Source organism: Diadema setosum, chromosome 21 (genome assembly GCF_964275005.1).
Source record: "Diadema setosum chromosome 21, eeDiaSeto1, whole genome shotgun sequence".
Taxonomy (NCBI): domain Eukaryota; kingdom Metazoa; phylum Echinodermata; class Echinoidea; order Diadematoida; family Diadematidae; genus Diadema; species Diadema setosum.
In genome coordinates, this window is record NC_092705.1 from 3,475,565 (window position 1) to 3,503,292 (window position 27,728).

The 27,728-nt window shown below is 40.4% G+C and overlaps 1 protein-coding gene across 1 annotated transcript; it reads left to right on the forward strand.

Moving 5' to 3' along the window:
* The first annotated feature begins 2,622 nt into the window (after window positions 1-2,622).
* Window positions 2,623-26,731, forward strand: LOC140244221 (ubiquitin-like-conjugating enzyme ATG3). Its single transcript, XM_072323857.1, has 9 exons — window positions 2,623-2,801; window positions 7,276-7,438; window positions 10,419-10,526; window positions 11,404-11,526; window positions 13,023-13,060; window positions 14,602-14,751; window positions 15,999-16,123; window positions 20,986-21,054; window positions 25,527-26,731. The coding sequence occupies exons 1-9, from the start codon at window positions 2,730-2,732 to the stop codon at window positions 25,627-25,629; spliced, it is 951 nt and encodes a 316-aa protein (XP_072179958.1). The 5' UTR covers window positions 2,623-2,729; the 3' UTR covers window positions 25,630-26,731.
* Window positions 26,732-27,728: the final 997 nt, after the last annotated feature.

A 27,728-nucleotide genomic window follows, 5' to 3' on the forward strand; every position in this document is an offset into this window, starting at 1 on the left:
TTCCTTGCATTAAGTTAGTATTTGATGTCAGATGACTCAAAACGGGTCATTGCATTATATGCGTAATATGTTATTCTGTTTGTTACTTGATTTTGTTATCTGACTAGATGCTAAATTGAACCATGTAAGCACTAGGTGCCCATTTTTGTTGTATTCCTTTGCTTATCCTGATTTTCTTGTGTTTGTGTTTGTAACTACAATAACATGTCCATATCATTGTAAATCTCAAGCCTCATCAACCCCATGTATCCACTCTTTCTTCCTCAGTTCATTTGATGAACTCTGTACTGCTCTTTTCTCTCAATCCTATTCTCTCCTTTATTTTCCCTGTCCTACATGTATGTACATGCGTATCCGGGCAATTACCCCTGGCTTAAATACTGGATAGTGGTAAGGTAAAAGTAAAGATTAGGGTTAGGATTAGGTCTAGGGTTAGGAGTTTGGGTTAGGGTTAGGATTAGGTTCAGGATTAAGATTAGGATTAGGGCCAGGGGAAGGGTCTGGGGTAATTGCCCAGGGGGTAATTGCCCTAGCCCCATTTACATGTAATACAAGTACTTTGTTTCTTATTACAAGATTGGTCCTTATGAAGTTGGAAAGATGAAATGTAAACAACTGATTTGTTTTATGTTGTAAAGTATGCATTTCTGCTAGGAATTTGCACTGAGTAATTATTTTTTTTTTCAGATGTAGGAGATGAGAATACCTATTCTTATAGAAAGTAGGTCCAATATCAAAATTACATTGGTGTTGATTATCATACATGTACTTTAATCATTCATAAAATCCATTACCATTACTTTATTGTTTTGACAACTCATATGTATCCATTCAGATTTACAAAGTTGCTCATACAATGTCAGATCTCGTGAATTTTCCTTTTACATGTGAATGTGCTAGCTGTGTTGAAACACAGAATATGATATTACTTCCCTTCGCAAATGTTAACAGTATGCATAAACTGTACTTTATTTCTGCAACAGACTGCCATATTAGATCACATCAGTGAGAATGTATGTTGTAACAATTGTCCTGAATTAGTGTCTCAAGTGCTAAATTTGCATTGTGGGGTTTGTATCAGTGTATGTGCATTGTTTGATGTGTATTTCGAGTGATGTTTGTCATTTACCAACGTACATGTAAGTTGGTTAAAAATCCTGTTAACTAATGTTTTCATTTGGTGGTTAAATTAATCGAAGAAATGATTGAGCGGCATTTCCACAAAACTTGCTTTAAATCAATCCGACCTCAGTTGGCTTTTGGTAATCACTCTACCCAGCAGTTGTGTGGTTCACTTGGAAATCGACTGTCTGCTAAAATTCTATCCAGAGTTCTGAAAGTGTAAATTTGATGGTTTAGATACAGATATATGAATTTGAAATCCAAAGTGAGATTGTGTGTGTGTGAGTGGTTTTCGTTGTTTTTTTGTTTTTGTTTTTTTTTCTAAGAGGACGCAAAACCGCCATTAATTTCTTCCCCATGCATAACATAAAACACATGTTGTAGAGAGTGAAAATGTTACCCTTGTTTTTCCATAGGTAGAAGTACAGTTATGTGGGCGAGTTTGCTGGTCCGGTTCCGGGTTGTGGACCACATTATACTCTACATACGTAGGTCTAGTAGGAGAGTAGGAGAGTGAATGGTAGGCATATTACGTACCTAAAACTTATCCATTGCAGAGTATATTCTTTACGGTGACTTCCCCTCACCTTTGTAACTACACTTCCAGAAAGAGCATGAACTGGTACAGATACCAAATCAAACATTTACATTCAATCCGTAGAGTTCATTGATAAAGACTGGAATGACAAGTAAAGAATTTTTTTTTTTTTTTTTTTTTTTTTTTTAAAGAGCTGATAGACTACTTTGCCGACACCAGAAAAAAAATGTAGTCATATTCACATCAACACGAAGCAAGATAAGATATTACTTTGGGCGGATGCTGAGTAATTTGGTATTTAAAAAAAAAACACATAAAAAACACATAAAATGTCACCTTCGCATATTATATTTTGAGATATTAAGTTGTTAGATGTACACCTTTTATGTACGGCCTTCTCAGTATATATGTCAGTCGTCCGATGCAATCATTTCTACGTGCATACAAGTATCGGTAACACAATGAATATTTTGCAGTTTCATTGAACAGTCCGTGTTAAAAGTGTTTTGTTTATGTTTGTAAAAAATTGAAAAGCTGAGATTCCAGTACTGATTGCCCAATAGTCTTCTTGCATGTTACGAATCCTTGATTCCCTTGATTGTATGTTTCATTTTGGAAAAGGGATTTTGTTAATTCTCAGGCCCAGGTGATGTATTCACGGTATACATGTGCATATTATGTAATTGATTACTAGAAAACTGCAGGTGCAAAGGGAAACAATTTGATTTGCATATTACAAGCGGCAGACCGCTCCAGTGTGAACAGCGTTGCCGCTGCGGCAGAGTTTAGCGGCAAACCGCTGCCGCTGCCGCTGCCGCAAAACCGCTCCAGTGTGAACGGCCCTTTAGAGTCCACTTCGCAATGAATGGTAAAACGCCATCTGCGAAACAGAACGCGTCATGATGACATTCACGATTTCCGCTTCCGGGCCAGGTCAAGGTTTGCACCGTACGTATAGTGTACACGGGATACTGTGTTATCTGTCATTTATCTGTGAATTTGTCTGAAATTTTACGAATTGTGAGACCACTGGGTTGATCGCTGAGTGATCTGAGGGATAAATGACAGCATGCAGAACGTGATAAATAACATGAAAGGCATAGGCCTTGGTGTGGCCGAGTTTTTAACACCTGTTTTGAAGGTGAGTGTCGCTATCTCCGATCAAAACAACAACCGTGAATGTACGTGTACGTGTATGTATGTGTGAGTTGACTTTCTTGGACCAAATCAATTGCAAGTGGCCACCGAATGTGGGCGTGATTGCTCTGTGAGGGTCTCGTATACCCTGCATGCACGCTGTATGTAGCCGTGTTGACTCTCGCTAGAGTTTCTGTCAGTAGTAGGACTACCCTACGTAATGAGGGACTTTGTCTTTATCTGGAAATTTCTTTGGGAATTTGATAAATTTGGGTAGATCCTGAGTAGACAGTTTAGGCTAAAGAAGTGATTCTAACGGTGTGGGTGGTGTTAAGTCTAACACAACACTCCTCAACAGTCACAAAATTTGTAAAATATGCTTTGTAATGTTGTGTGTTAACATAGACTAAATTTATAAGTTGGGATCTAATTCAGTAGCTGTAGGCCCTAGGCCCTAGTGTTTAACCGTATGGCAAAACACCCTTGTTATTGTCCCTGTCCCTTGGTCGGATGGGACATAAAAATATGGGGGTCCTTCTCCTGTCGTGCCTGTGTGTACCTGCATATGAGGAGAGAGAGAGCCGTAAACTGCAACTCGTGCATGATGCATGTTGAAGATCCTGCTTCATTCATTCATCCCAAGCGGCCAAAGAACAGGGTGCATAATCGATAATTATTATCCCCATACACCAGTACACTGCTCAACTGCTAGGCCGCTGATGTCCTTTCATGTAGGCCCTAGACCCACCACGCATCTCACTGAACCAAATTTGCACCAAAATCACAGGATATTGAATAGGTTGTTTACTGTAACGTTACATGTCGTTAGCATATTTCCATTTACTCGTGTGAACTTGAACCAAATCGGTTGTCAGAAACATCAATATCGACTATGACTATGAATATGACTTTCAAATTGTCCCTCAAAACGAACTCGTTCATGAGTCACTCTTTGAGAGGGATTGCGGCGATGTATGCTGCCCTGCACAATCTACATAGGACTGAAGTAAGCCATCTAATGCAGACGGGGACTTGATGGGGGAAGCAACGATTGCAGCAAGTTGAAAGAAGTTGGTTCATTTGAGAAATGCTTGTGTGTATGTGTTTCTGTCTGTCTGTCCAGATGTCTGTCTGACTGTGGTCTTGTACGATTAGGGCCATAGGGACTGTTGTCTTGTACAATTTATATTAAGAGAGTTCTGTATTTCTCATCTGACTTCATTCAACTTGCCGTAAATCATTTTAAAACACATTGAACATTGATTTTTTTGCTCTCAGTTCCTTGAAAGATTCCTCGCATAATGAGTAACTTCAGTTTCAGATTACAAGTGCAGACCGGGTACCCTGCAATTGCTCATGTTTTGAGTGATGACCTGAAAATTGATGTCATTGTATCAACACTTTCTGTTGGTTGATTTGGTTCAAATGTATTGGAGTGTTTAGAAGTATCTATTTACACAAGTAGTATACAGTGTACATGTGCATTGACACTGTAAAGGAAGATATTTGTGCAGCATGAAATTTTTGCAAATTGGAGCCAACAGCCTTTTTCACAGCATGAAATTTTCATAGATTGCCACTGGTATTCAGTGCATTCATAGTGTACATTTGTAGATAAAGAACTTTCATGTCCAATTTGATAATTAAAAATTGAATTACAGTAAATGCATATAAACATTTCTGGTTTTACAGTAGTACCTTGCCTGAGGAAACAACCTATTATAGCTACGGGGACTTGAACCAGGGACCTCATGACTTAGAGTCTGCAGTCTTATCCACTGGGCTACAGCAACTCCTCATGTGTTCATCTGTTGTAAACAGTTTCTCTTAGTCACACATTAACTGTAAGAGCTCACCATTTATCGCCAAGATGTTAAAAGTGAAAGTGTTTACCAAGTCTGCATGGAAAGTTGAGTTGAAGCTCATGTTGTCGTTTGAAAGGCATCGATAAGCGTGTGAGAATTTAACCATCGTCATCCCTGCATTCATGTCCTTTTCTCTTCAGGGTGCAAAGGTCAAAGAGTTAGTACCTTTCACGCACAAAGAGTTTATTGCTCTTGATGATATTTCAAACTTGCTTTATTGATGCCACCTCGTATTTTCTTTCTCTCCTAGAGTTTGATCATTGCTCCATGAGTTTCAAGTGAGATACAAGCACGTACATGAATGATAAGAGAACTGTATGTACACTTGTTTTGAAAGAAAAAAAAAATTCTCTGTCAGACAAACTGGGTGTCAGTTGTGAGGCCAGTAGAATTTGTTGCTCGGCTGTGATATGGCAAAAAGGAGTATCTTTGTGAAAGCGCATGCGGACATTATCAAGGTTGAAAATTTAGGTCAGACTATGATTGCATAAAGTGTTGGAATTTATAATCAGTAAGAAATAGGTCCCTTATAAAAAAAAAAGATAAAAAAGAAATCAATGTCTATAGATTAATTTCATTAAATTTATCATTAAGTTAAGAGTCTTTTATTGAAATACTCAAATAGCTATGAATGGAATTTGTATGGTGTAATATTATTATGTACAATAGATTAACAGTAAAAGAAAAAAAATGTAGCTGGAGGTATAGACTCTGAGGAAGAGAAAGCGAAAAAGGAAATGAGGAATTAAGAAAGAAAGGATGAAAGTGAAGGATGTTGTCACCACTTTCTATTGTTGGTATTCACTTCATTCATATGGAAGTGGCTACCGTTTGACACGTACTGTATACGCCAAATATTTCGCGAGGTTTTTATTTTTGCGAATTTCGCGAATCAGGTGCTATTCGCGAAATTAAAGACATGCAACAATATTGACTTTGATCCCATATGTGAATGTGACGTACGCGCGTACACTTCTCTGTTTAGTACTGGACTCCACAATCGTGAATTTTACCACTCGCGAAATCGTCGGGAATTCCCGATTCGGGAATTCCCGATTCGCGAAAATTTATACTCGCGAAATATATGGCGTATACAGTAATGGGACATTGGTGATATTACATGGAAAGTAGTCTGAACTCTTTTCTCAAAAAAGTACATTGTAATGAAATGCACACTATTACTGTAAAAGTGGATTTTTTCGTGTGACTAATTTTTCACGCTTGGCCGGGTCAGAAGAGTTTCGCATGTTTATGATTCTGCAAAATGAAGACATCACGCACAGGAACATATGGCAAGCAAAAGTATTCACATGCTTTTATTTCTGCGCTAATTTCTGGTTGCGTGAAAATTTCAACACCACGAAAACTTCTACTTTTACATCTCTGTAATGTTTAATGTTAAATGTTTAATTTTAAATCTTTGGAATGTTTAACAGAATGTAGCTACATGTATATAGTGGGCTTATTATAATCTGACTCTTTTATGACACACAATAGGTGGAAGTGTAAAAATAGAATATACTGACTACTTAACAACATCATAAAGATGACAGCTGTACATTATATACATCTCTGATAGTAACCACTCTACTCAAATTGATCTTAAGACTTAACTACTGCGCACTGTTTGCCTCATCAAGTTTCTGCCTTGAGGATGCTTACTGACAAACCTTGCATGATTAAAATCCATCAGTAGTCTTCAAGTAGATCAGTTGATTCGAAAGAACTTGGTCAACAGTATTAAAGGGATTGTATAGTTTTGGTTGAGACCTAATTTCAGGTTTCTAACATTTTTTGGTGTGATAATGAGAAACCTCTTATGAAATATGAAAGAGCATGTAATTCCATGAGGAATTCAACGTTTATTTGATGAGAATTGGTTTTGAAATGGCTGAGATATCCGAAACAGAGCAATTCTAATAAGTGTGGGACCCACACTTTATATTACGATCGCTTTGTTTTACTTTGTTTTTTGGATGTTTCAGTCATTCCAAACCCGATTTTCATCACACTTCAAAACATTTATAAAATAGTACAGAGCATACCATTTTATGAGGAATTCAAAGTTTATTTGAATTCCTCGTAAAATGGTATGCTCTTCTTGGTATCTCGCAAAAAGTTAAAAGCCCAATTCTCATCTTCACCAATACTGTACCATCCCTTTAAACTACTCTGATCCAGAGCCTGCATTTTGTGTTTGAATGTTGATAGTTGACATACTAGTCTGTAAAACAACGGAAAACTGTATCAGCATGTGTCACATACTGATGTGCATAAACAGCTCTGCATGCAGTGTGCTGTTATTCATTGTTAGTGTGTCTTACATAGAGTAGAATTGTCAAATGTTGTTATTCTTTAAATGCATATAACATGTCTCCACAAAGGAGCTCACAATGATAAATGTCTCATTAGGGAAGCTCATCTATATGGCAGAATAAAGGCTATACAATGTAAGATTATGAAACACTATCCAAGCTTTTCCCCTAGTGATTATGGGGGTGTACTTTTCAAGAGACTTGCGTACCAACTCAAGAAGAAGAAGATTGCTATTGGTTACAGCATACTCTTATTCATCATCAAATGTCTTCTTGTTCTTGCCTCCTCCCTCCCCAGGAATCAAAGTTCAAAGAGACTGGTGTTCTCACACCAGAGGAGTTTGTTGCCGCCGGCGACCATCTGGTCCACAGCTGCCCAACGTGGTCATGGAGCCCTGGCGATCCGGGCAAGAAGAAACACTACCTTCCGGATGAGAAGCAATTTTTACTCACAAGGAATGGTGTGTATATCTTTGACAGGGCCGGCGGAACGTTTTCAAAAGTGTGGGGGCCCACTTCCGGGTTTTATGAGCTAACAAGCAAAAAATAAAAAAATAAAAAAATAAAAACAAAACAAAACAAAAAAAAAGGTCCTCAGCTCATCTCTCCCCTTCCATTTCAGGGTTTCTTCAGCTGACAAACCCCCCCAAAAAAGGTCTTCAGTGGAAAAACATAACCTTACCGCGCTCACACTTCAAGATCTCTATCCTTTTAGTACCACTTACGTGTCTTCTGGGTTAAAAAAAGTGTGGGGGCCCAAAGTGATGACACCTTATGTATTCCTTTATATGGTGCACAAAAAGTGTGGGGGCCTGAGCCCCCATGGCTACCACGGTTCCGCCGGCCATGTTTTAAATCAATTGTTCCTTTTGCCATCATTATACCATCTTCTCCTCTCCCTCTCCTCCCCCTCCCCCCCCCCCCCCCCCCCCCGCCTAATCCTGCAGAAAGTGTCAAATCAGTTTGACATTCCACACTGTTAAAGGTGAAATCCAGTCCAAAATATAAGTTAGTCTGATAAGAAAGAGTAAAATATTACGAGTGCAATGGTAAAAATTTGACTGAAATTGGATGAAAAATAAGGAAGTTATGACATTTTGAAGTTTTGTGAATTTCTGCAAAACAGTTCTTGTACAGTGGACATGAATATGCAAATGAGTGAGCTAACTATGTCATACCCTCACAATTTTCCATTGATCGTGTACAAAAAAATGACGAAAATTCAATGTTTCTGTCATTGAAGTTTGAAACATGATGTTATTCCTTGTTGAATAACTTCAGAATAGTGATCAGTTAGATACGTGGATACAATGATTTTAGCCTCGGACATAATTTCATTTGAATGAAAAAAGGGAAATTTCAAAATTTTATTTATAAACTAAATGGCAAGTTGTGAGGGGATGACATGCTGACTGTGCCATTTGCATATATATTGACTGTTCAAGAACTGTTTCCCCCCCCCCAAATAGCGAAACTTCAAAATGTCATAATTTCCTTATTTTTCATCCAATTTTTATCAAAAGTTTATTGTTGAACTCATAAAATTCTAGTATACAAATATTGACTGCTCATGAGGATGATGGTGGAAATTATCATTCCCACGGTGCTTTTCATACCGACCCTTCTATCACCCCGAGGCGTTAGCCGAGGTGATAGAAGGGTCGGTATGAAAAGCACCGAGGGAGTGATAATTTCCACCACCATCCGAATACAGAGCAGTTAATATTTGTTTTATATACCTCATCGTTTAAGACTAGGTCTAACTATATTAACTAGCTATATCAAGATCTGGGGCTAGTCAAATACGAGATAGACCTACAGTAGTCGATTCTAACGTTAGGCCTAGCCCTACCACAACGTTACAGGCCACAGCGCTCGCTTGCATGGTTTTCGTACATTTCGTAGACTACCCAGTACTCACACGGCCTTCTGCGAGCTCCTGCATAAAATCTTGACAGAAGATTACAGTATGTTATTATCCAGCTTCCCGTTGCTCGTGTTTTAATTCAATATTTGAAATTCCAACATTGTACGTTGTCTCTGCTTCAGGATCCTACGAATCCTAAAGAAAAGTTCTAGCAATTGCTCCAAATCCTCCGGCTCCGCGCCGCATTCAACTCACTTCAAATCACGGAGCTCGGAGGAGCACTCACCATGCCATGTTGAAACATGCCTGCTGTGCGCTAACTAGCGGGTGTGATGATTGTGCATGTGTTGTACGATGCACGTACTAGTATTACATTGAACGTCCGCGGAGGGGGTGCAGACACCGCGCGCGAAGTCTATGTTATGTACTTGTTATGTGTGCAAAAGTCACGGAGGGTTTACGAATTCTATCATGAGGGTTTTGACTTTCTATCACGAGGGTTTTGCCTTACTATCACGAGGGTTTTGGCTTATTATCATTAAACCTGAAACCCTAAGGCAAGATAGACGGAACTACACCATGTCACATGATATACTCATGACCAATCAGTGATAAGAATCTCACTTATGAGGTATATAATCTTTCCTATCAGACTAACTTACATTTGGACTGGATTTCCCCTGTAAAAAAGAATATGACTTAATAACCCTTTCCAGGGCTTCCTGCCCTGGCTGCCCATCTCAGTACCTTTGTAACCCTAGAGCCTAATCACAGGGCCTCATATAACCCCCAACTGCCATCTTCAGGGCTAGCAGACCCAATGACCTTGTAAAGTTCACATGACTAAGTGTGAAAAATTTTTCTATTTTAGTGTCCTTAATGCATTCATCCAACTTAGCTAAATTCTCACATGATGTAATTAAGTGAAAGATAAAAATAATGATAGAAACATGTGACCTCATTTCATTTTTCATTTCATTTGTTTCCTGCATATTCCATTTATTTTCCTGCATTCCTGCATACACATACTGCTGTATATGCACAGAAATAAGAATAATAAAAGTGAAAGGGCGACACAATGCAAATTACATTTCTTGGTTGAAAATAAACATGTTGTGATATCCAGAAAGTGCTTTGGTTTTCAGAACAGTGGCCTTGAAATATTTGTTGTTTTTTTTGCACCTGTAACTGGCTTATAAATATATATTATCATGGTACACGTAAAATCATATGGGACTGTGAAAATATCCATTACAATGTCTACGGTATCAAACCTGCCTACAACAGCTACCCGTCTGTAATGACTCGCGAGTCAGCTGCTATTTGCGAAATTAAAAACATGTGAAATTATTGACTCTGATGCTGATGTGAATGTGACGTACGCGTACACATTTCTCCGTTCAGTACACGACTCGAAGATCGCAAACTTAACCACTCGCGAAATTGTCAGGACGTCCGGATTTGCAAAAATTTAGACTCGCGAAATATATGGCGTATACAGTAATTAAGGTGTGACTGTATTTGAGCATCGCAGTAGAACTGACGTGTTTCCTCCTTTCCCTGGTCTGTTGCAGTCCCCTGCACCAAGCGATGCAAGCAGATGGAATACCAGGAGGAGAACGAGGCTATCATCGAGGAGAATGACGAGGATGGAGGATGGGTAGACACACACCACAATGCAGGTACTGTAGAGAGGGCATCATCTGGGCCCCATTTCATAAAAGATGTTAGGATGGCCACTCTTGTTGGAATGGCAACTTCCAATTGCGACAGCCAATCGGGAAGCTGGACTCTTGTCATTACCATGACAATTGCCATTCCAACAAGACTTGCTATCATATCAACTTTTTGTGATATGGGGCACTGGGCATGGGGTGTTGTGAGTACAGGTCATGGGTGTTCAGCAAAGGCAGACGTAGATGACAGAGAAATCTACGGTGCAAGTGAAATGACAATGTTTTACAGCATTAATCAAAGTTTTACTGAATTGAAAAGCAGCAGGGATTGTAGACGTGAGAAAACCAGCCCAGAGTGTTCAGAAGCGTGATTTATTCATGAGAAGAAGTGACCACGAAGAAAGAGCCTTTGGTATCCATTAGAAGATGTGCTTTGTATCAAGTGCTGTCATTATTAGAAAGTTAAATGGATTGCAGTGGAAATGGGATCTTTGGAAGTATTTGAGATATATTAGGTTATAGAACATGAAAGCCAGTTGGATATGTTCATATCCAGTAGGATATGTTCATAAGTTCATCAAAAATGCATTCATGGCCATCATTGAGAACTGTTGGGAGTATGTATTTGACATTTATGAGGTACTCAGTGATATATTGTATTTTTCTAGTGCTGAACTGCCCCTGAGTTTTATGTTGTCTTTAAAACCACTTCAAGGATGCTATTTCTAAAGTACAGAATTTACTCATTCCTAAGTGGCTTTGTTTCACGTCTGGGTTTGAAATCTTTTATGAAAGCCTGTGGTTTCTAGGCTTTACTAGGTGAGAATACATGATGTTTGGTTTCGAGTAATCATTCGCACGCCATGTTTTGCTTTCTGTCCAGATGCAAATAGTGCGGCAGACAAACCGGCAGAAATGACCCTCGAACCCAAGGCGGAGATCTCGGCCGGGGGAGGTGACGACGACGACGACGAGGACGACGATGAAGAGGCTGAAGACATGGAAGGTATCTAGCCCTTTCTGTGCCAGGGACTTTGGGACAGTGCGTATAATGTTATCTGGTTTTCTGTGCTAATATACACTCACAGCACACAAAGGGTTGAGAGCTGCGAATGCTTTTTTTTTTTTTCCTCTCGCTAGGAATGATGAAGTGACTTAGAGGTCAGCAAATATCACAACAGGCAAATACTGTGAAAGTGGATATTTTTGAGCGACTAATTTTTCACGCTTGGCCGGGTAAGAGGAGTTTCGCGTGTTTTTAATTCCACGGAATCAAGACTACTGGAACACATGGCAAGCAATAATATTTGCACACTTTATTTTCGCGCTAGTGTCTGGTTGCGCGAAAATTTCAACACTGCAAAAATTTCCACTTTTACAGTATACTTTGCCCTCACAGGAACCTTTTTTTTTGTGGAATAAAGTTACATCTGCAACTGTTATCATGTTTCATTGCATTGAAGATCTGATGAAAATACGCTTTGGGACAGTGGAATGTGTGGGACAGTGTAGGGTACTTGTTGTTTTAGTATATTGGTATAGTGATGGGCATGGCAGCAAATGAAGAGTTTGATTGCAAAATGGGCTAAGTGCCATTTTCAAACATTTTAAAGTAAGTCCATCCTCGGAGCAAAATAAAACCTCTCCACTGATACTTTTTGCAAGAAAAGGAATATTTGTGAAGTTATGATTAAAAATGCCCCATACTTTATTATTTCCTTTGTGTTTTGGCAGGTTTCATCGCAAATATCTCAACTTGACAAGGATGGAGTTAACACTTTTTGCCATGAAATTCTTCAAATAATGAAGCAGAAACTTCCTTGATTGACATTCTGTTAGTTTAGATTTGCATAATACTCTATGGACTCCATTAATATGGCAGTCTTAGGACGATGAAGCATACATTATATTCCATGATCGTTGATTATCTTTCTGCCTCTAATTAAAGTGCTTCTTTGGAACTGATGATTACACTAACTTGTCGGCTGAGAATGAGAAGGGCGTTAGGTTGCCTGGAACACTATGGATTTAGTGGCAACGTAACGCCCTTCTCACTCTCATCCGACGATTAGTCTCTTTTCTTTCTTTAATGCATAGTGTACACAAGGACTACTAATATTAAGCAGATTTAATTACCTAATACTGTAAAATCAGATTTTTTGTGTGTGCATAAAACTTTCGCACATTTCATGAGCCAAGATTTGCGGAGGTGTTTCTCTACACAGTGCATTGATCGCTGGTTTCGATTCACAAAAGTTTCATTCTGGGAAAGGCTGTCGGCTCCTATCTTGGAAAGTTTCATGTCATGAATGTTTCTGGTCAATGGGTGTTGCAGTAAGTTTATCTGCAACCCCCCCCCCCCCCTTCCAATTGTGCACTAGTGTAGCAGAACACCGAGTGAAGTTGCACATGATTGTTGAGTGTAGTGTATAGCCTTGTAAGATTTTTTTTTTTCCTAGACTTATCTCTTTGTTTCCACCAATCTCCTTTCATCCATTTCAGCATATCAGGAGAGTGGAATGCTCGAAGCAGAGGATACTGTGAGTGAAATTCTCCTACTTTAATTTATTTGTGGACAGCCACTAAAAGACTGCAATGACGTGGCATATCTTTTTGTATTTAGAATCAAACACATTCTACATACTGGTACATATAATTTACATGAGCATTCCGCACCTATATCAATCAGTCTGTAATTGCTGTGGATGTAAAAATTAAGATTGTTTAAATATTTTGTTTCTGTGTGTCATGGTTGTGAATATCATCTGGATGAACTGAATGTTATGTAGAGCATATAGATGCAATGTTTTGTATGCATTTGTATGTAATTTTGGTTTGACTAAATTTGAGGCCTTTTTTCTCTCTTCACACCCATTTCAAAGTTTCAGGTAATTTGGCATATTGAATGTCAAACACTTGATACATCACTACTAAATTGTGCTCTCTTCTGACTTTCTTGTAGTATAGCAGACTAGGGATGATATCTACTTGATCAAATTTCAGTCTAGTAGTTAAATTTTGGTAGGACTTCAGTGTTTTATTCAGCTTCGATATTCTCATTGTAACGGTAAGAAGTGAAAATTATGTTTTCTATATTTCAGAGGTCATTTCAATATATTAGCTGATATAATTTCATTTGAATTTTGATTTTCTCGGACTTTTTGCAGATTTAATACATTTGAACAATTTATTTAATCAGTGTAGAATATGCAGTAAAGTTCAGAGCTGCCTATTCGATGTAAACAAGGTGTACCTATCTGTAGCAAAAATGACCACTGGACATGGTGGCTTCAAGAGCAGGGTGCTACATAAGCACTTGCCCGATTGCCCGGGCCAAGTGAAAAGCAAATTTGGGCAAGTTTTTTTGAACAATGAGACCAAATGAATGCCCGAATTGGACAAGCAAACAGCTTTGAAGCCATTTTTTTTTTTTTTTTTTTTTTTTTTTTTACTTATCCCCCCCCCCCCACACACAAACCCACAAAGTCAACCATACAGTCCAGAAGCCTAAAGATAATGACTGTTTTATTAGTGAAGCACACACACTTTATATTTAATTTCAGCAACTTTCCAACACTTAATGAAGAAGCCTCAGTGCAATGCAATGGCAGCATGTGATCAGACCAAATTTGTTACTCCATTGTGTTTAAGCCTGCGAATCAAAGTGTGCTGTTTATTCAAATGACTGTGTTTTTTATGAAGCCCGTGACTTACACATGATTTTCAGTATTATTTCCTTATATTTTGGACTTTCTTTTCGGGCAAGTAAAATTAATGTTCGGACAAGTGTTTTGCAGCAAATTTGAAAATCTGCTTGCCCGACTAGGCAAGTGGTAAAATAAAGTTGTGTAACACCCTGAAGAGCTCAAGTCAAACGGCAACTCATCTTGAACTGTCTATTCCAACCACTGACTGGCTCCGTGCAGTTTCTGTAGACTTCAATGTTGTGTCACTAGAAATTGATGATGGTGGTACTCAAGTAGACAAAGAATGAGTGAGTGTGCGGTAGTGCAAAAGATGCAGAGCAGTCATTCCAATGTGAACAAAAGAGGTGACACCGTAACGTCTTTTCATTTTGCAGGCGACGTTAGATACCAGCAAGCTACCGGGGGCTGGATCCGACGTGGCTGGCGCAGGAGGGGAAATCGTGCAGACCAGGACGTACGACCTGAACATCACGTACGACAAATACTACCAGACGCCGAGACTATGGCTGTATGGGTATGACGAGGTGAGAAGTAAGGAGTTATTGGCGCGAGATTAGATCAGGTATTAGTTTCAGTGTGAAACTGGTCACATTGGTACAAGTTAATGACACTTTGCATCTGTTTGAGACTGGTCAATTTTTGACATGTGAACCGCCCCTCTGCTGTGGCTGGGAGGAAAATGATGATTACAAATAGATCGTTGTAGGATTGACTCTGTTGTGAATTTCAAACCAAATGCATCTTTTAGTGTCATGAAGGATTAGATAATATATCATTTTTCATGGAGAGGTTATGTCTGGCCAGTGGCTAATCTTTTTGCAGTAGATGCAGATAGATAGATAGATAGATAGATAGATAGATAGATAGATAGATAGATAGTTGGATAGATAGAGCAATTAAGAGAGAAAGAGTAAGCAATATTGACTCTATCAGACCAAGTCTTTAATGTATTCAAATCCTATGCATGTTTAGTTCACAAAAAAGAAAAAATAAATAGATAAATGAATGAAAAGATAAATAAAGAAATATATGAATGAATGAATGAATGAACAAGCACAAAGCTTGCTGGAGGCTTGCCTTACCTAGCAACCACTGATGAATGCTAAGTGAATTCCTGCCATAGACCCCGTTTACAGTGCGGGGCCGGGCTCGGCCGTGGCCGAGCCGCGGCCGAGCCTCGCAATTTTGTCCGTTTACACTGCTGGGCTCGGCCGCGCTTTTAATTCAAACCTTTCAATATTTTGTCGTAGTGGCGCTCTGCTTGTATACAAACGCAATTTGGTATAGTCTGGTTTTCAGACCCTTTGCCAACTGGATTCCGTGGCGACAAAGTCGCCGTTCGGGCAAAGGCCTTTGCCGAAGGAAAAATCTTTTGCAGGACAAAACCAGCTTAAACTATACTAGCTTTCGACGTTGAGGGGGTTAATATCCTGAATAGCGAAATAGTACGGGCAGAGGGTCTGGAAGCCAGACTAAAATTGGCCGCGCATTTGGCCCAGTTTGCGTTTACACCAAGAAGAGGCCGGGCTCGAGACCACCTCCAGAGCGAGGCCAAATGCGAGGCCAATTTTGGCCCCGCATTTGGCCTTTTGCGCGTTTACACTGAAGCGGGGCTGGGCTCGAGCCTCGCACTGTAAACGGGGTCTAAGGAACTTACTAAGAGGGAGCAGGTGAATAGAATGATTTGATACAAGGCTGTAGGAAGAGAAGCATCCTTGAAATTTAGTACGTAGCAGAAACTGTCTATTTGGATTGTCATTTTTCTGTGCAGCATCGAAAACCGCTGACCGTGGAGCAGATGTACGAGGACATCAGTCAAGACCACGTCAAGAAGACCGTCACGATGGAATCCCACCCAAATCTACCGCAGACTATGTGTTCGGTGCATCCGTGCAGGTAAGGAAAACAGGGAACCTTTGTTTCAATAATAGAAGAATAACATGAGATGGACACTGATTTTTCAAGTGCTGGTACTTTTTTCACAATTGTCAGCTCATTAAAAGCTCATAGGTGAAGCGTAGCAGAGTGCACTTCAAAAGTACTCAAGTTTACAACCTACGTGCTAGCAATATTAGGTCATAGGTCAAGTATGGCATGTACTTGTAAATTCAGACTTTTCCCCACCAGCCACAGTATGACCTCCTTTTCTATGTACTGTGAACTAGATTTGAATTCTTTTGTCTATCTAAATTCTCCAGCCCCAGATTCCGTTTTTTTTTTGTTTTGTTTTGTTTTGTTTTGTTTTGTTTTTGTTTGTTTGTTTGTTTGTTTGTTTTTTTTTACTTCACCATAATGATAAATAGCCTCCTTGTGAGTAGGTACCATCATATTTTTCTAGCATTTTTACTCAGATTTAGACTTTGATATATTGGCTGCCATGTTCTGTGTTAGAAATATTTCATTGTACATTCTAGCTAGATATCATGTACCATTTCATTTTGCTACATTTTATGCATTTTTTAACTCACCTGAGCCAAAGGCTCAAGTGAGCTATTGCGATCGCCCTTCGTCCGGCGTCCGTCGTGCGTCGTGCGTCGTCCGTCGTGCGTAAACTTTTTACATTTTCATCTTCTTCTTGAAAACCCCAAGACCGATTTCCATCAAACTTAACAGGTAGCATCCCTAGGGGGTTAGGAACTCAATTTGTTAAAATGGGCACCATGCCCCACCCAGGGGGCCCCCAGGGGGGCCCAAACCCCACAAAATTAAGGAATCTGTAAAAATCTTCTTCTCTAGAACCAGAAGTGATAGAGCTAAGTTAATACTATGAGTTAGTACATTGATGACTGTAGTTTCAAGTTTGTTCATGGCAGAATCAGGGGTGCCCCCCTTGGGACCCAGGTGAGGGGGGTGGGGAGCGGTCCTAATGGGGCCTAAATTGTACATTTTCATCTTCTTCTTGAGAACCCCATGACCCATTTTCACCAAACTTGGCAGGTAGCATCCCTAGGGGGTTAGGATCTCAATTTGTTAAAATGGGCACCATGCCCCACCCAGGGGGCCCCCAGGGGGCCCCAAACCCCCCAAAATGAAGAAATCTTTAAAAATCTTCTCTAGAATCAGAAGTTATAGAGCTAAGATAATACTATGAGTGAGTACATTAATGACTGTAGTTTAAAGTTTGTTCATAGCAGATCCAGGGGTGCCCCTCTTGGGGGTGGGGGGGAAGGTCCGAATGGGGGCCTGAATTGTACATTTTCATCTTCTTCCTGAAAACCTCATGATGGATTTTCATCAAACTTGGCAGGTAGCATCCCTAGGGGGTCAGGATCTCAATTTATCAAAATGGGCACCATGCCCCACCCAGGGGGCCCCAGGGGGCCCCAATCTCCCCAAATTAAGGAATCTTAAAAAAATTTGGGCCCTTTTTTTTTTTATTGTACATTTTCATCTTCTACTTGAGAATGCCTGGTCAAATTTTAGTAGAGCTGTGAATAATTTAGATTAGTGACTGCGTGAAAGGTGAACTTGCGATACTCAGGTGAACGCTAGACCCGCGGGTCTCTTATTTCATTGAGAAATGCGAAATGGATTTGAATTGAAATTGAAATTCTAATGATTATACGCAGTCACGAAGCTATCATCCCACACCCAAAAGTCACCTCCAGCCAAGAACTCATGATAGGTTGTTGCTCTAAGGTGGCCCATGGATGGCTACCAATCACTTTCCTCCATTGATAGACCGTCATTATCTATCTCTTCCCACTCCTTCGTCGTTGTAGACTCAGCTCTCAGCATTTTCCCTGTCTAGTTTAAATTACACACAGAATCACACCCTATCATCAGATCAGGGGCCCGTTTCATAAAACTTGTCATCAATGACAAGTTGTCATAGATGTGACAAGCTACTGAAATCCTTGCATCTGATTGGCTGAGAGCAAATTTGTCATAGAAATGTGGCAGTTGTCAATGATGACAAGTTTTATGAAACGGGCCCCTACTAGAGTTTCAAAGTGCTCAATAAGATTTTTTTTTTTTCAACCATCAGGTCAAAGGTAGAAAGCCCTTTGTGAGTTTTGTGTGTGTGTGTGTGTGTGTGTGTGTTGACTCATCACCCTACCAGCAAGAAAAACAAAACAAAAACAAAACTTATGGTGGTGTGGCAAGTTCGCTTGTATTCTCATCTCCAGTACCCATACAAAGTCACAGGTGTAAAAATTTAGAGTGCATTTAAAGTTACTGGAGTTCACTCCTACCAGCAACTTGAAATAAGCAATCAAGTTTGCAGTCAATGCAGAGTAAAATAGAGTTCAACAAGTTTTATGTTTCAGACCAGCTTGTGACGTGGAAACTGGACAACAGCAGCAGTAGATTTGAATTTTGTGGAGCATGAATTCCCTAGCAGTTGCAATAAAATTTGTATGACAATTGGTTCAGTGCCTTAAAGGGGAAGTCCAGACGATTTTCATAATTTCACGTGTGTAGTAAATAAGTCGACAGCTCCATGTTTAGATTTGTGGAATTTATTGTGGTCCGTGAGCAGAGAAACAGATACTCTGAAAAACCCAAAACAATTTACACTGAACAAGGATGATAACATAGGAGGCTCACATATTCCAGCAATGTAGCAATGTAATTCCATTACAATATCACTTCTTTAACAAGTTTGCCTGTGTAGAATTTTTACATGGTTTCTTCTTTTGTTCTGCTTCCTTGAGCCCCTCTCATGCATTCTTATGGTGAAGCTGCCATGTCATCTTCTTTGTTCATTGCGATTTGTTATACATCCTTGAAAACATTCTTATTCCTCATACCAAGCGCTGTAAATTCTGAAACTCTGTACCCAGTATAACCAATTAATAGTTATTCAAATGTGAAAGTCTGATAATTATCTGGAGGTCTCCTTGTTGATGGTGCTTTCTTAATGAGACCATTTATCACCTGAATTGCTCGTGGCTGTCTGTCAAATATCACTGAGCCGGAAAGGCTGGGTGCTTATTGGTCATTTTATGTTCGTCTTTGGCAATAATAGTAAGAGACAGATGGGGCTAATATGGGGCATCATGCCGTGATAGAGAAAAGTAGTTTCTTGAGAAGCAAACTCCGGACCCCCCCTCTCCTATAATTCATGAATCCTCCGGGTTGAAATCAAGGTAGATGCTAAAGACCCATCACCAGCATGGAGCGAAAAGGTGGCCCAATTGCATCAATCTTAATTTGCTGCCTCTCATGGTACATTTGAAATACATGACTAGTGCAGGCCTACTATGGTATAATTTGCCCATCAGCGAATTTGTGCATCGAAGCGAACACTAATCAGTGAAGTTAGACTTCATTGGTGTTTCTTTAGCAGCATGTGTCATGACACAGAAATCAGCAATAAGTCTGTGCACAACTTGTCACTAGGATACTTGAATATATCAGAGCTGGGCCAGACTTTCTACTCCATGGTATCCCCATGCTACTGGGTCTTGATACAAATAATGAATGTTTATGAGTGCAGCGGACAGAATATTTCATGAGGTGAAAGATGAAATGATACATTCAATGAGGTGCAGCTGAGTTGAATGGAACAAAAATTTCATCTTTCTCCGAATGAAATATTCTGTCCATTGCACGTATGAAAAATACTTATTATTTGTTTTATATAACGCCTGAAATAGATCCTTGTCATTTGATGTTTTATGAATTTAGAAGCAAGAGAGAATGTATGGGATACGAGACCGAGAGAGTGCTCACTGAGCGCTTTACGCTAGCGCGCTGTTGCATTCTCACACTGCAAATACAAGCGTTTTACATACGTAATGTGCAGGGCTGTCCGCCTGCGTGCAATGGAGCAAATCATAAGGATACAAGATTGCATAGTAAATGGACCCACAATTGCACGAACGATGACGTAATAGTATTATGAATGATCAATAGCAAACGACCAATCAAATGACAAGGATCTATCTAGGTGTTATATCAATCAAGATAGTTAATTGACTGCAGGATGAGACTTTATGTTAGCAAAGAGAATCTTTCCACTCCTCACTCGTCAGTCTCATGTGAGTTAGATGGCATTAAATAACAGCTAATTAGACTAATAGATCATTGTCATTTGATTGGTTGTTTGATATTGACCATTTGCCCCGTCTTACTGTTACGTCATTCATGCAATTGTGGCTCCACTTACCGCGCAATCTTGGATCCATGTGATTTGCTCCATTCACATGCATGCCGAGAGCCCGGCACACTGTATATGTAAAACACATGTGTTTGCAGTGTGCATGTGATCAGGCACATTGATGGACAGTGCACTGGCTTATAGCGCTCAGCACCCTTGTGATCTCATATCTCACACATTCTTTCTTGTTTCTAAATTCATAAAACATCAAATGACAAGGATCTATTTTCAGGTGTTATATGAAACAAATAGAGGTTTTTCATTCCTTCATAATGAACAGAATATTTCATTTGGTGAAAGATGAAATTATTAAACCATTCAACTCGGCTTCTTTCTCCTCAGTGAAATACTGTGTATGCCAAATATTTCGCAAGGTTTTTATTTTCGTGAATTTCGCAAGTCAGGTGCTATTCGCGAAATTAAAGACACGCGAAAATATTGACTCTGATCCCGATGTGGATGTGACATACACGTGTACAATTCTCCATTCAGTACAGGACTCGGCGATCGGGAATTTAACCGCTCACGAAATCGTTGGGAATTCCGGATTCGCGAAATATATGGCGTATACAGTATTCTGTCCATTGCACTCATGAGCATTCAGTATTTGTATAACGATGATCATATTACTCTCTCTCTGTCTGTATTCCAGGCATGCTGATGTCATGAAGAAGATTATCCATACTGTGGCTGACGGAGGAGGTGATCTTGGCGTGCACCTGTATCCTTTTCAACGCTGCAAAATTCCATCAAGGATGAGATGTAGTAGAGTAATATGCTGAAGCATTTATTCATATGTGACCCTGCATCGCAAAACCAACAAAAAGTTGCCTGACATGGAAATTTAGTTAAGAGTAGGTTCTAAAAGAGGAGACTCTAAGCTTTGAAATGATGTATAACTCAATTCATATGGACTCTCGTAACCTATCTAAATATTGGAAAGAAAGGACATACTCTGGAAAGTGTGAACTGAGAAAACAGGCTCTGAAGTACAGGGTGTATTCAAACGTTTAATCTTTACCAAGCCATGCTAGCTATGGGATGAATTGAACAAAAAACATCACTCCCGACATGCGCAAAGCCTTGAAATCGCTCAAGGAAGATGACTCCATCACGATTCTGCCAGCTGACAAAGGTCGCGCCAGTGTTGTACTGGATACCGATGTCTACCGCGCCAAGATGACCGAATTGATCGATTCCGGCCCATACCGCGCTATCAGTAAGGACCCCACTGATCGTCTCTGCCGCAAGCTCTCTACCATTCTGCGCAACTTCCATAAGAATGGTGACATAGACGATGCCGTTTACCGCAGGTTAAGACCTTCGCAGAAGCAACCGCCCAGGATCTATGGACTGCCCAAGATCCATAAGCCCGGCACCCCGTTACGCCCCATAGTCTCGTGCATTGGCTCGTTCGCTTACGACATTTCGAAGTTTCTCGCTGACATTCTCATCCCGTTGGTTGGCTCCTCTGAACGTGCTGTTCACGACTCCGCGACCTTTGTTGATTTCCTACGCAGTGAGACCATAGGTGAGCATGAAGTAATGGTCTCATTCGATGTGGTGTCGTTGTTCACCAGCGTACCCATTGACGCCGCATGTGACGCCGCATTTCTCAAACTTAGCTCCGATGCTACTCTCCCCCAGCGCACTCAGCTATCATCGACCAAGATAGTTGATCTGTTGAAGTTCGTGCTGCATTCGACATATTTCATGTACAACGGCGATTTCTACGAACAGCAGGAAGGAGCACCCATGGGTAGTCCCGTTTCTGCTGTCATCGCGAACCTCTACATGGAGTTCTTTGAAGAACAGGCGCTGAAGACCTGCCCACCCAACTGCGCCCCGAGGGTGTGGAAGCGTTACGTTGATGATACTTTCATCATCACCGCTAGATCATCTGCCAATGATCTACTCGAGCACGTGAACGCGCAACATCCATCTATCCGTTTTACCATGGAGACAGAAAGTGACGAGCGCATCGCCTTTCTTGACACATTGGTACATCGCGACACCGGAGGCCGCTTGACCACTACCGTGTACAGAAAGCCCACGCATACTGACCAGTACCTGGCTTACGACTCACACCATCCAAAGTCTGTGAAGCGCGGGGTTGTGAAGTGTCTCTACGAGAGAGCTTCACGCATCGTCTCCAAACCCCACTGCACTGCGCCGGAGAAACAGCATGTCTCATCAGCGCTCGTTTTGAATGGCTATCCGATTTCGTTCGTGAACCGCGCCTCCCGGAAAAAAGCACACCACTTCCGAGAAGCCTGCCCGATTTAACTCTACCGTGGTCCTCCCATATGTGGACAGCATCGCTCACACACTCCGGCGACGTTTGGAGAAGCATGATATTCGCGTAGTTTTCAAGTCCGATACCATCCGTAACCAACTGGTCCGCCCTAAGGACCCCGTTCTCCCCGACAGGCGCGATGGAGTTGTCTACAAGATTCCTTGCTCTACCTGCGACAAGGTCTACATTGGCGAGACTGGTAGACCTGTAGGTGAGCGCATGCATGAACATCGCCGAGATGTTTGACTTGGACGCACGGAGAGTTCCGCTGTCGCCGAACATGCGTGGTCATCCGAGCACCATCCCAACTGGGAAAAGGTTAGCTGCATTGCGCAGGACAAGCATTGGTACACACGCGTGTCAAGGAAGCTATCCACATCCGTCTACACCCGAACAACATCAACAGGGATAGCGGCATTGACATCCCTGACGAATGGTTATCGGCCATTCGACGCCACTCGACCAACCGGTTTGAACCGGTTCGAGACGCCACGGCAGGGAACAATAGCAGCACCGCGCCCGGTGATTGGCCATTGACAGCGGCCAACCACAATGCAGGAGCACCTCGACCAATAGCAGGCCAGCGGCACCGGCCAATGGCAGTCCAGCTCACGCCTCAGTAGACCCGAACAATAGCGCGCGCCCGGTCGCCCCGGGCCACCTTCACGGCTATATAAACCGCACGCAGCAATGTCTATGTTCATTGCCTGACGAAGACTAGCAGTTCGCAGTCGAAACGTCGCAACCTCTCAACGTTTGCACATCGTGAGACAACTGATTACTTTCTTCATTCATTCTTCACCATAATGAACCTCTTCCAATCCAAAAAACAGGATGTTGACCACCAGAGCAACAACAATGAAGGGATTATCAGATTAAGCTGAAATTGAGCATGCTCCATAACACATTCTGTAGATGATCAATGCCAACTTTCAATGCAGTAGCATCATTCTTTCAAAAGTAGTTGGAGTTGAAAGTGAAGAGTGTGGGGAGGGTATTTAAAGGACAAGTCCACCTTCATATACATGTGGATTTAGTGAATGCAGCAATATTAGTAGAACACATCAGTGAAATTTTGAGGAAAATCCGACAATCCGTTCAAAAGTTATGAATTTTTAAAGTATGTGCGCAATCACTGCTGGATGAGAAGACTACTACAGTGTGTGATGTCACATGCGTACAACAATATAAGGAAAATAAAAAGAGAATTTCACAAAACTTTACTTTTTGAATGAGGTGCACATTTCTTGGACTTGTTACTGGTGTATGTTAAGGATTATATTATTCCCCTTGCCTTCTGAAAGAGAGAAGTTGAGTGTTCTTTTGTTATGTGAGAAAAGGGAAAATAAGTTGAATTTTCTTTATGCTTTCTTTATACCGTTGTACAGATGTGACATCACAAGCTATAGTAGTCTTCTCATCCAGCTGTGACTGAGCAGAGACTTTAACAAAATCATAACTTTTGAACTTATTGTCCGATATTCCTCAAACTCTCACTGATGTGTTCTACTAATATTGCTGCGTTCACTCAACCCACATGTCTATGAAGGTGAACTTGTCCTTTAGAAGAAATGAGAAGAGGGTTCTATGAGAAACACCTAATCACACTATTCCAAAAAAAGTGTTTGAGAAAAACTGCTGAAAACACAAGGTTTCTGTTTGTTTTATGATCCCAAACTTTGATATAATATAGAAAAAGTCTTGCTCTTTCAGAAAATATGGAAAAACTCAAGATTGGTTAGGTTGACCCATTTCACCTATTTTCAGTTCTCACACAAAATCACTGCATGCGACTTTTTGTTCGTTTTGTGGTGCACGGTCACATGTAAGATTTTATATGTCTATATCATTATCTGGTTATATTTATAAATTAGGATGAAGACTTTGTCAAAGACTGGTTAAAGTGCTCAGTGCCATATCATGCTGTTAGCAGAGCAATTTCTGGCATGTACCTTGGGAGCACGGGGATTGCAATCACCGGTTTCATGCCCTTCTTTGGACTACCTGATGATCGCTCCAATCCAGTTAACCTGTTCTATACGGGAATCTGGTGGCCTGTATATTAAGTCTAGGGGGTTTCAAAATTCAGTGTGAAACAGGTTAAGAAGGAACTGAAACCGAAAGTAGTGGTTCCAGTGCTGCGAAGGTATATGCAATGTATTATATTTTTATGTCTTCTTGTGTGTATGTATGAATGTATGCATGCTTGTGTGTTTGCAGTAGTAGTAGTAGTAGAGAGAGAGAGAGAGAGATAGATGGAGATAGCACCTTTCCTCTGTGTTATGCTTAAAGTGTTTTTTAGAACATACCAGATATTTTTCTTTCAGAAGCACTAACCTTGTGTTAAAAAGACTTGTGATGATGATCCGTCATAGGAAGTTTATATTGTTATAGAACATGCAAATTTGACCTAAATTTTGAGGGTGTAATTTTTGTGTCTTGCCATCCCAATGTCCAAGCAGTTGGTTATTGGTATTTCCACAAAAAGTCTTTGGAAAGTGAAAAATTTGTAAGCAGAGAGGTAGGAGAGTGACTGTTCACGTCCGTGGTTTAATCAAAGTAAATGTGTAAGTAGAACCCTAGAACTGTTATTCAAGAAGAAATTATTATGACTGGCTTTAATGTCTTTTGAGCAAGATGAATTGGTTTCTATTTAAGCACAGGATCTATTAATGAAAACGCAAACATTAGTTATACATTCAGACATATGATCAGATGTATCTGATGTACCATTTGCAAACAGTTTGTGTTAAGATATTCTTATGAATTGATTTCCATTCACTCATAAATGTTCATGTCAAAAGGCATTAAGGGTGTAACCACCTTTAAATAAGATGAAAGATCAAAGATGAAGACAGACCCAAGAGATGCTTTCCTTGACGTAAACTGTCTTGCAGCTATCTCTTAATTTTCCTCAAGTTTGTTCAAGCCGTGATACCGACGATAGAGTACGACTACACCAGGCACTTCACGATGTCAAAGGTCGGTGGCCCGATGTGATGGCCGCGACGCTCCGCCCCTTTCCCCTCCTCCCTCTTCCTCAGCCACTCTGCAGCTATACAGAGGGAGTAGCGACGGTAACCATGGCAGCCAATTTAAACATCTGTAACAGCGTTAGGAAAGTGAGGACGTAGAACTTCACTCTTGTAAAAAAAAAAGAAACAGAGAGAAAAAATTATCAGTGGTTCAGTAATTTGTTGTCAAAATGGTGTGACTGTGTGCAGCGCCTGCTCAAAAATGTGGCCACGCCCCATTCTGGCGTACTTCGAACGTGTCCTGATCATTCCACAGTAATATACTCGTATATCGCTGGTCACTGCTGGATGGTATTGCTCATGTGTTACTCTGCATTTCTTGAGGCAGTAAAGCCCTAGAGCTGGATCTTATAGTGGTGCCATAATTAAGATGTTTTGTAATGTCTGATGCAGCTATTCTGAAATGTTATGCAAAAAAGAAAAAAAGAATACAGATGTTAAAAACAGTTGCCCTTGTATGAGCATATATATATATATTATATAGGTATAAAATATCTTGAATGGGCAAATATACAACAGTGATGTAGAAAAATAAGAAAAATAAGACAGACAAACTAGCGAGCAGGTGTGCATGTATGCGATGTCTGCATAAATACAAATACAATAGTTGAAACTGCTCTGTATTTGGCACCATGTAATGATCTACATGTAGATGTAAATGTAAAATTGTATGGAATTTGTCTGCAGGTGTGTGCATCTTATATCTTGTATGACAGTGATTACTTCCTTTTGATGAGCAGAGCAGCCTTTAAAGATTAGAGAATAAATCCCCCGGAAAAAAAAAATAGATTAAAAAGAAAAAGGAACAAGCCCATACTCCTTACTGCCTGAAGCAAGACCAGTGTGCTTCCTTTCGGCATTCCTACATTACCATTGTAAAGGAGTGTGATGTGGATGTGGCTATGCTTATTGTTAAGAGTCTGTTTGCTCTGAGATTTAAATTTGAAGTTTAGAATTGGCAAAAATTGGATAACTCAAAGAGATAACAAAACCCATTGAGGTTAGTATTTTGCCTTTCTGAACATCAGCAACAATGTATTTCAGAATCTGGAATTCTTACTTTGCACAAAAAAGTTTATAGAGATGGGGGGGGGGGGGGGAGGCAGATGGGGGAGGGGGAGGGGGCAACACCAAGAGCCGTATTTTGACAGGTCCTTCTAGGTTTGGAGAGTGGGGTAGGGATGGAAGGGGTAGGGGGCGGGGCGATGGGGATGTTGGACAGTGGAAGGGTAGCACCCTCTGACTTTCCTTTGATGTGATTTAATTTGATGATAGATTGCTTTGGACATCTTCCAATAGAACTGAGAAGGAAGAATGGTTTTTTTTTTTTTGTGTGTTTGTGTTTTTTTTTTACTTCCCAGCTACTTCTCCCATCTCAATACATATCAACAAGCAACCTAATCATTCATTCTAGCTTATGGCTGTTTTATTTTATTCTTCTTCCCTATTATGTATACTGTACCTTCATGCCTTTCAAATCAAATGCAATGTGTCAGTCAGTCGAAAAATAGTGCTGTAGCCTATACTTATATCGTACCACTGATTGGTGTAAATTATGCTGATATCATCAAGAGTCTGTGATGCTCATGCAATGTATATCACCCATGTTCCTGATGTTGGTTTAGAAGAGTGGACAGGTGGTGCCTGTTATGGGAGGAACGATCCCTCGATTTGTCTTGAAGAAAAGTGGTGGGCTGAATATCAGGCGGGGTCATATGTGTGTTCTTTATAGGATTAGTCAACTGTACAAGATATCCATCCATTGCCAATAAGTGTTGAAAGTCTTAAAGAATGGTGCTTTTTGTGTATTTGCTAACTGAATTTTCCTTCAAATTTTGTAATTTCTATTTTTTCGTATTGATTTCAACTTTATTTTGTCGATAACTTGGTTGTGAAGCGTCTCTGTTGGCTCAGATTGTGTCAGCCTAGTGATGTGTCGTTCTTGAATGATCACTGTAACACAGAAACCTGCTCGCCTACATATACATATATCTAGCAAAATTTGTGGAACGTGATGTGAGTTGTAGTGTGTAGTATCGAAACTTTTTGAGTCGGCAGCATGGC